Here is a 10,394-nt window from a genome sequence, read left to right as displayed (position 1 = left end):
TCTTCAACTCCAGGATCTTTCAGTGAAAGATTATTTTCATTCCTTGTTAGCTGATTACAAAAAGAAAGAGAAAAATTAATTGGCTGAGCCAAATTATAGCTTTGATTAGGCTGGGCAATCAAGATAGGGTGATTTTGCAGAGAGTCCGTGGGTGGAGAAGACAACAAACTTGCATAACCTGAACTTGCCTGAGACTGAAGTGCCTCCTCTTCTCCCATTTTGGGAGGATTCTCAAGGTTTTCAGAAGAGGCGTTCCCATGCTGGGATGGTGGCACAGGAACACACTCTGGTTTATTTGGCTGCTGACTAGACAGCCCTTCTTCAGGCGGCTGAATAATTTCCACTGTCTGTTTAGCAGGTACATACACTGCAGGAGCGGCAGGGGCTAGAAGAACATTGCCCCCAAAGTTAGGTAACTCATTGTGAGCCCAGAGAGTTGTTGCTGGACTCTCACACTTTTTAGTTGCTCCCTGTGCTCTTGTTGAGGGTCTTTTCTCAGGTACCGATTGTATGTTTTCCACAACAGGTCCACTAGCAGGCTGCAACATGTTTCCAGGTTCACCAGTGACTGTAAGAGGCAACGGATGTACTTGAGGCATGAAAATAGTTTCCAGGTTATCTGGTGGCTGTTCAAGATTACCTGGTGAGGCAGCTGGCATAGCAGTACTTTTCTTAATATTCTTTTGGTTTGGGTGGTTCTCTCTTAGTTCAACCACCATCTTTGCTTGGTCAACCTCTGCAGGTTTTACCCCAACTCCATGGGACCTTACTGGTTCAAAAGAACTATTTGCACTTGTCTGAAATATTCCTGTAGGTTTGGGAGGGCTTGGAGTTGGAGGCTGGGACAGATTACTATGGTAATTCTTGCTGACATTTGGCTCACTCGAATCTCCTCCCAAAGGAGAGGAGTCAATCTGCTTAAAGAAACTGGCAGAGGACACCTCATCAGGCTTTCCACTTTCTTGCTGAATAAATGTACCAACAAGCTCTTGAGGTCTTGTTGAACTAGAAACACTCTTGTGGCTTATGTTACTGTAGTTTGAGGATACACTATCAGATCGGACAGGATGAGGTAACGAGTCGGGTGCCTCTAGATTTGGTCCTCTTTCTGCATGGCTCATGATGGTGTTCTTTGGAAGCAACTGCCCTGGTAGTGACCCATATCTGTGCAGATCAGAACCTACACTTGGGGATGAGCAATTAATAGTCTGTGGTTCGCCTGGCAAAACTTCTTGATTCTGAATGCATTCCAGGTTCTCAACATTTTCATAATGCGACCCAACATTCTCACGAGCTTTGCTAACATTTGCTTTGTCATCACTAATATACATAGAGTTTTTACTGGACGGTGTCTCATGCTGGCTGCTTATAGTTTTAGAAAAATATTGGACATCCATTCCCTTTTGCACTGCCTCATTAGCTGAGCTTATGCTAATCTGTGGTTGAGAGAGAACACTAGCTGCAGCCTGCTGAGGATGCAGTGGTTGGTGATACATATGCCCTGAATGTAGCTGACAAGCATCATAATTAGCTTTACCGGACAGATCATTTTTTTCTGATGAAAGTATTTCTTCATTTTCTGCCTCATCCCCTTTGAAAAACATGGAGAGAGTTCCTGAATCTGCATTTGTGGATGTATGTCCAGTTGGTGTTTCAGACACATTTTGAGATTGTTTTTGTGGGTTATTTTCCTGAGTGATGGGATTAACAAAACCAGAGTCTGGTAAAAGAGGCTGTGGGTAAAACTGTTCTTGGTAAGGTTGACTTGGCCAAGGATTAGTCATTCTTATATTCTGTCTAAACATATTTTCAGGCTGAAAGCTGTTCACATGGTGGTTGGCAACTGGGAAGCTGCTTATCTCATTCTTTTCACCACCAGTGACCAAAGGTGCTTGCATGGTACTTTGTGGAATATGTTGATGTGCAGGTCCCTGATGCAGATTTGCTTGGGGAGGAAGATGGGACGTAACAGGAGAAACGCTATAAACTGCATTCTGAGAAGGTGGCTCAGTGTAGGGCCAGTAGTTCTGAACCTGAGGCTGCAGGTTATCTCGAATGGGTCTCCACTGAGGTGGGGTTTGTTGAAGAGGTGGAGGGAGGAATGGTGCTATTGTAGGCACTGAACTAGTGTTGCTTGGATCCCTATTAATATCTTGTCTGCTTAGGGGTCTGTTTGCCACATGCGCCATAGCCGGATGTCCACTGAGAGAACTTTCATGTGCTGCTCCTGTATTATAAAGCAACTGTGCTGAAGAGTTATGGGGTCCATGTTCTGCACTTGGATGCATTTCTCCAGTGCTATTTATAATATGTGCAGGTGATGAAGGAGTCACCACATTAGAAAAAGTATTTGAAGTTATTCCTGGTTGAGATACAGATGTTGGTAAAGATGTAGGCAGTCCATGAGAATTATCCCCTGCATATGACTGAGAAGAATGCACACCAGCTGGACGAGGAAACACTGATGGAGCAGGACCTGGCATAACCAGGGGATTGCCTTTGGATGGATTACCTAACAGGGAACCTTGTGGAGTTTGCCTGCCAAATGCAAAAGGGTCTGTCACAGGCTGCACTGGGGCAGTTGCTCCTGAGACCGGTGCATTTGCCCGTCTACTAAATGGGCTGTTTCGCCAATACGTGTTACGAGCAATTCCTGCAGGAGGTGGTCCACCAACTCCTGCTGGAACTGTCTGTGGAGGTGGCTGCATGACAAATTTCTAGCGAAGTCAAATGCTGTTTGGAGAACCACCAATGAATGCTGTAGACAGGTTTTCCTTTTTCCCCACACTGCAAAGGAGAACAAAGACAAATTAGTTTCACATCCTACTCTAAGAAAACTCAGCATTTAAAAAAATCTCATTCTGTTTTTTTCCTAAAAGAAAGAATTTTCAGAAAGTGATCTGCTGAAGACACAGGATTCCCAAAAATAAAATATTTGCCAGTTTTTCCAGAATGTATATTTATTTCACATGTTGAGTTTTCACTACACTGGACTTATAATTATATTTATACATGATGTTCCATCTAATACTGTTTGGCCACTCAGTGCAAATAAAGCCAAACCATTTTAAAAACAATGTAAAAAAAAAAAAACCCCACAGGGAAATGTCTTTAAATATGGTTTGGACCCAGGCAATGTTTACACTGACTTTTACACTTATGCTGAGCTCTTTTGTAAAGTCTCGTACTAACACCGGTAGCACTAGTGCGGTGACATTTATACCATCATGTTGTCTAGACTTGCTTTAAGCAGGATTAGACAATATAGTGGCAAAAACATCAGCAACTGAGTTATACTAGCACTCCCACCATTGGTAGCACCAGTTAGTGGTAGTGCACTAGTGGAAGATATTAAGAAACTATCAGTTAAGAAAACTATCTGCTTCTCATACTTTCTTCGAAAGCATTTTAGCTTGAGCTGTATTTAAACACAGGAAGAGCTGTATGGATGGAGTAAAAGCATATTACTTTCAGAAAGAAATCCATATAAAGAACATACAATGTTATTTGCATTAATTCACCACATTCCACTTTTATCACTGCAAGACATTCTGGGACGAGGGGAAGGAGGAAGGGAAGGGAGACATTACCAGAAGCAAAGTATTTTAAACTTAAAATACTGTCTAAATTCTATTGTAAAGTTCATCAAAATATATATGCTCTCTGGTTAATTTTAATAAGATGTTTTGGAAGTTTTCCATCTCAACTTAAACTCACTGGTATGAATAATAAGAATTCAGTGGGCCACGCAACAGCAGTTTTCATAAATTAGTTAAGACCCCGTATTTTTCCATTTATAATACTGTACCACGTAAAAAAAATTAAAATAAAATAAAACAAACCATGGTGATTTATATGAGATCTGGGGCATTATTACTAGTCCTGTACTACACAGTGGGACCTTTCTTTCATAGAAATATGCTATTAATGTAGTTTGCATCATGGAGAGAAAAGTATCCACAGTAGTTGTGTCATCTATTGGATACATTTTTGTTTATCCTTCATAATAAAAGGCAACCAAGAGTTGTGCAGTGTTTTAGCAATATGACTCCCAAAGTCAATGGCAATCAGATGACTAGAACCTATTTAAAACCACCTTTAAATTTCTGGTTATGCAACTTGTGTCTTTTGATAGCAAGAGTTGTATGTTAAGAAACTACAACAGAACGATGTTTGTGACTGGGTGAGGAGCTAAGCAGCTAGAAAAGGGATTAAATGCAAAAACCTCTCTCTGGGGTTTCAGCTTAATCAAAATATAATCTTGGCAAAAAGTCTCTGGCTGCATTCATTCTGTAAAACTTTAAAAATCAGTAAACTTCAAAAACACAAAGCACATAAGCCAATGAGCAGGATAGCCCTTATATATTTCCCAAAGGCAACTTCTCCTGGTTTCTAATGAATACAATCTCTCATTACTATTTATTATTTGTATTACTGTAGCTCATAAGTCATGGTAATGCAGCCCCTCTTTAAATGGGATCATTGAGAAGGGGGTCAACTATCGGGGTCCCCCTCCATGGGGACCAAAAGGCCAATACACCCCATTACAATGTTCTAGTTATTGCTTTATATCCAATGCAAATCTTTTGTTGAGATGGGGAGGAGGAGGAGGAAAATTGAGTTAATGCTAGGCTTCTGAATAGAAATATTGAACTTAGGTTTGTCAGTTTCAAGAATGACTTTAATTTTTCTTTAAAATTCTTTTTGAAAACAGTTGCATGCTTAATCCATGTCAGGGAACGTTAGTTGCTACAAAACACATCTAACAATTCAAAGAGTTTTCAAATATTGTAATCATTTCTCTCTGCCTTGATATCTGGGAGAAGGTTTTCCAACAAGGCACAACTACTGCCAACCAGGATGTTACCAGGAAACCCTGCCTCGTCAGCAGCTCCTGATTCTACACACTTAGAAAATGAACATGCTTCTAAGAATCTGTTTTGGACATCCCCTTATATTTATTTTTCCACAATTAAGTTTTCAGGTTTTTACACTAAAATTATTTTTCTTTTTGTTTTCATTGTAGTAGTTGTTCTGATGCAATGCATGGGAAAATGAAACCAGAAATGTAAGACAATAGTTCAAGTGGAAACCATAATTTCTTGTGAACAAAATTTTTATTTTCAGTTTATACATTTTTTAGTTTACCCAAAAACTTGTTTTTGAAAATGTAATTGGGTAGAGAAATCAGGTGTTTTATAATATAAGTATTGACTTCCACATTTCTGAGAGGGTCTTTGTTCCTAACAATATCTTATCAAACACACACAAAACAGCAAAATACTAATATCTTCAGTGTTCTTGTAACAACTGATAATTAGCAAATTCAAAATTAGTGAAGAGTCCTACTTTTCATTAATTACTTGTTCTCTTTTTTGTGGACCTCAGAAATAAATAAAGAATTCTAACGACAACTTATTTTAGAGGCACAAGCCAAGAAGATGCATCCTTTTCTGGATCAAAGTTAATAAACAGATCACACACAGCAAGTAGAAAAGATGTACAAGAGATTAAAAACATAAACTGTGCAGGTTATTAAAGTGCTGAAAGCAAGTAGTTTTAATCAACAATATCAATGTGGAAAAAAACCTTTTTTCCAAAAATTAAAATTAACAGAAGAGTTTTTATTTTTTGTTTTTTGTTTTAAATAAGTGAGAATGATGATGGCTACACAATAATCTCAAAGCCAATCCAACTAGAGTGTTCCCATCTAAGGTGGAAACTCTTGTATTTCAAAGTTTTACTAGTTGATAATGCACAATGGCCTACTAAATGTTAGTCACCTAATGGCTACAGAAAATCTAAAATTGCATAAAAATGGAAGCCCCAGAAAAGGTTTCCGAAAACAAAGTTTTACCAGTTATATCAAAATATAGCTATCCAGGTATAGATACACTGATAACCCAATGTAGACACTTACTCCAGTGTAAGAGGGGCTTTTTTGATTTAGCTTAAACCTCTTCCCCAAGTACCATAAAATAAAGCAAAAAAAGCCACTCTTGGGCCTGCTCTGCACTTGAAAGTTTTGCTAACATAGCTATGTCAGTTAGGAGTAGGAAGTGAAAAAAAATGGAAAAAAAAAAAATCACACTCCCGATAGACATAGCTATGCCGGCAAAAGCCCTAGCATATTTGCAGTTTATAACAACAAACTCCTTTTCTCAGTATAACTTATTTTGTTCGGGGAACTTGTGGAATGTTTTGGCCAGTATAACTTATTCTGCTGGTACAAACTGCGTCTCCACTAGGAGAGTTTGCCAGAGTGTCCACACAGGGGGTTATACGCTACAACTATGTCAGCTTAAATTCACTCCTTTAGTTATACTAAAAAAGCTTTCCCATGTAGACAACACCTAAACAAAGGAAAATAAACTGTTTAAAAAAAAGTCATTAGAACACCCCAAAAAGATATAGCTAAAATCTGAAAAATTGGGCTTAAGCTTTAAGAGTTAAAGTAATATCTAAAAGATGTATTAATACATTTCAGAACAGTCAAACTGAGGGCCCAGCATAGTCAGTGTGATTGCTCAAAGTAATATTTGTTAGCATGTTTACAGAATCGATCGCTCAGTGTGCAAAATAATTCCACTGAAAGCTCATGTGACCTGTCTTTCCAGAGGCCAACTAATAAAAAACTCAGATTGCAATGCAATTTCAAGAACCAGACTGTAGCTTTTTTTTTCTTTCTTTCTTGTTGCCTCTTATGAAGAGATGTTTGGCGTTCTTAATTAATTTAATAATGTCCTGAGGGTTATGACATCACCACCACCTCTAACTTTCAGTATTATCCATAAAGGATAAAACATTTATGTCTGTATTTTGTCTAGTGTCTGACTAGATATTGGACTTAATTCTATACTGAATTCTGTAGCCCACGAAAGCTTATGCTCAAATAAATTTGTTAGTCTCTAAGGTGCCACAAGTATGCCTGTTCTTTTTATGGATACAGACTAACACGGCTGCTACTCTGAAACCTGTATTAACTAATGTTATTACATAGCCCCAAGTCAGTTTATTAAAAAAAATACAGCATAAGAAGTGTTTCAGAAAGATCAACTTCTGTCTCAGACATGCTTTATTCACACACACAGTTCTCTATTTAAGCATGCCGAATAGCTCATAGAAGATTTTTTTCCCCCAGTCTCACAAATTTCTTGCAATTCACATTAAGATATTTATATTCATATGATCCTTCATTTTTACAACTTATTGTGTGTCAAGAGTGACATCTTAGTAGAAATCTGAATTTTTGCAATGGATCAGGATTTGAACCCAAACAAGAAACCATTGAAATTCATTGAATAGCATCTGCAACACTTAGTGAAGTTTGAATGCAACAGATGTACTTGAGGTGATCATTTACCCCAAAGACAGCCTAGCTAAATAAAGCTTATACCATTTTAGTTTTGATCATTTGTTATAAGTTTTTACAGCTTTCTTAATTCTTTGAAAAGGATCTTAATGGAGCAAATGATACACCCTGGTATAATCTGGAAAAATTCTCTTTGTTTATGTTAGGATTTTCTGTGGAGCTTAAATGGCAACTACTGAAGTGAAATGTGACAAATGTAAGCATGAAGCAGTGAACAATGAAGGAAGGCCTATTACTTTCTCCACAGACCTTTTCTGTACCTCCTTTCTAACATCCTTAGTGTACCGTAACCCATGTACAATAACACTACAATACGCACAAACCAAAGTAGTTAAATTAGTTATCTATTACAAGAGTTTGTCAACATCATTGCAGGAATACGTAAACAGCACAAATACAGTTAGAATACTGATTACAGATTTACCTAATTGAAGATCTTGGGTCATAAATATTTTATGCATAATTTACTCAGTGATCAAAACAGACCCAATTAAGCAATTTTAACTATCAAAACAAGATCCAGAAGCAACTCTGGTTTTGGCTGAGATGACAGGAATCCAAAGTTTCCTCAACATCTCTGCTATGCTTTCAACACAAGCAAAGAGAAAAGAGCTTGTGAACTGTTATCAAGCATGTTGGGAGAATGGGGGGGTGCTGGTTAGTCAAAAATTCCAGTTAACTAAGAGTTATACTTACCGAGGAAGGGAATTTGGGTGCAGGAGGGGGTTCAGGTCTGGGGCACAGGAGGAGGTGTGGGGTGCAGGCTCTGGAAGGGAGTTTAGGTGTGGGAGGGGGCTCAGGGCAGGAGGTTGGGGCATGGGAGGAGTTTTGGGGTGCCAGATCCGGGCAGCACTCACCTCAGGCGGTTCCCTGCAAGCGGCAACATGTCCCTGCTGCTCTTAGGTGAAGGCGCAGCCAGGCGGCTCTACACACTGCCTCCACCTGCACGTGCCACCCCCGCAACTCCCATTGGCCATGATTCCCAGGCAATGGGAGCTGCGGAACTAGCGCTCGAGGCAGAGATAGTGCACGGAGGCCCTATGGCTGTTCCTCCGCCTAGGAGCAGCAGGGACATGTCGCCGCTTCTGGGGAGCCCCGTGGAGCCCCATAGCAACCCTACTGAATATTTGTATTGGGAGATATCAGAAATGCCGGTTTCTAAAGCTTTCCAGTTGGTAAATTGCCAGATAACACAGCTTTTACTGTATTATCACAGAAGATCTTGCAAAAGTACACCAGTGCCTTTCTATTCTGCAAGGTAGTTTTTCTCCAACCCTAGAAGCATAACAACGGAACACTTTTTAAAAATTCAGTTGTATGATTTATTAGTCTCCCAAACCTTTTATATGTTATTTGTCATCTTAGGCCACAATCCTGCAGTTGGATTTGTATGGGCAAACCCCTGTGTTCGTATGGATCCAATTACAGGATCAGGGCCACAAACCATAAGTTGTCCAGAACATCTTCCTGCATGTATGGATGACATCTAACTTACTGTGGAACACTACCATGCTACAACAGTAGTGAAAAAAAACTTCCTACCAGTTTCCACATAAATGCAAATATTGCTCTGATGCTCCTGGAACCAAGAACATGGAGCAGAACATGCAGCAACATAAACCTTTCCATTAGTTTGGAAAAGAAATTACTAGTTAATTAGGTCAGTGGTTCCCAACTTTTTCAGGCAATACTCGGCCATCATCAGCTGGTACTCATAGTCTCTCCTATTCAATTATGCACAGGGCTAAGAAGCTAAAACAGTTTGAAAAAGGGTGACGTTGGTTTTGAAGGGAGCACTTTAAATGCCTTGTTGAAAATAAACAAAGACATTTACACTAAAAGACATACTTTCAAAATAGCCTTAATTCACCACATCTACCCACAACTAAGACCTGCAATCATACACTCTAACCTACTGTGAAGCTTGGGTTTCCCCAACACAAGCAAGTAAGTGGAGCGACAGAAACTTCAACTGCCATCTTTGCAAATTCATTCTGACAGTATAAACCCATACATTGCAACATCTGAGCACCACCATGTCGCAATAGCATGAAATGTCACATCAGGGACCCCAATCCAACTTCAGGATTTCCAAGAAATCCCTTTTCTACAGCTGCTTATGTTGTTTATAGGCCACAAAGGCACCCTGAGAAAAATCAGAATTGTCCAGGGTGGGAACACTAGGTACCATGTTTTGGGGACCAATATGAATACATACAAGAAGTCGGGGTAATCATAGACAGCCAGTCCCTGAAGTACCCAGTGCTGGACCTTCCACCCCTACTGTCTATACATCATACTTGTATGTCACCCATTACTCAACAAGCACCTCACGATCTTTAATTTATTTAACCTCACAGCATCCCTGTTTGATAGGGGAGTGCTAAGATCTGCATTTTACAGATACAGAACTGAGGCAGAGAGTCGAAGTGACTTGCCAAGGTCTCCCAAGTCCTAAGGTAGCACCCTATCCACTGGGCCCTCCTTTCTCTCAATGTGAAGAGCTGCCCACACATTTTAATCCCACAGCCCAGCAAGTCTTTAGCTACAGTCCCCAGGCTATACCCCCCCACCCCCAGACCTAACCAAATCACCTCAGACTTCTCCCACACAGCATCCACACCTCCCAATGCCCCAGGCTTCCCCCAGCCAGGCTGCAGCCTAACGACATCTCGCTTGATGGCTCCGAGTCTCCCAGGCCAAAGCCGCTTCCCTTCTCAAACGCCCCCGAAACCAGCCCCCCTCCCAGACTCTCCTCCGCCCCGGCCAGCCCCAAGCCCAAACTCCCTCCCACCCGCAAAGCTTCCCCCTCCCCGCCATCCCCCAGGCTCCCCCAGCCGGTGGCCCTCCTCGGTGGCCCCCGGCGCGCTCCCCTCACCTGGCGGAGCCCGGCTCGGCCCCCAGGGGGTGCACGCAGCAGGCGAAGCCCCTTCAGCAGCAGACGCCTCCCCGCCTGCCAGGAGCCGCAACACCAACAATATCCACCATCTTGGAACATCCGGCTCCAATGGCCACCGCCGCC

General features: G+C 40.9%; 1 protein-coding gene across 4 annotated transcripts in view; it reads right to left on the bottom strand.

The window, feature by feature from the left end:
* The window catches only part of SEC16A (SEC16 homolog A, endoplasmic reticulum export factor), a 40,606-nt gene extending 30,212 nt beyond the window's left edge, over nt 1-10,394 (bottom strand). For all 4 annotated transcript variants that reach the window (XM_039507176.1, XM_039507178.1, XM_039507179.1 and 1 more), the window contains exons 1-2: nt 10,251-10,394; nt 1-2,787 (exon numbers count right to left, since the gene is read on the bottom strand). The exon at nt 1-2,787 is cut by the window's left edge and continues 1,117 nt beyond it. In XM_039507176.1, the coding sequence (XP_039363110.1) occupies nt 1-2,708 (2,708 nt within the window). In that variant the 5' untranslated portion in view covers nt 2,709-2,787; nt 10,251-10,394. The remainder of the gene's footprint in view (nt 2,788-10,250) is intronic.

The sequence above is a fragment of the Mauremys reevesii genome, linkage group 19 (genome assembly GCF_016161935.1).
Source record: "Mauremys reevesii isolate NIE-2019 linkage group 19, ASM1616193v1, whole genome shotgun sequence".
Lineage (NCBI taxonomy): Eukaryota > Metazoa > Chordata > Testudines > Geoemydidae > Mauremys > Mauremys reevesii.
Note: the sequence above shows the minus strand (reverse complement) of the source record. Positions and strands in the feature narration are given on the sequence as shown.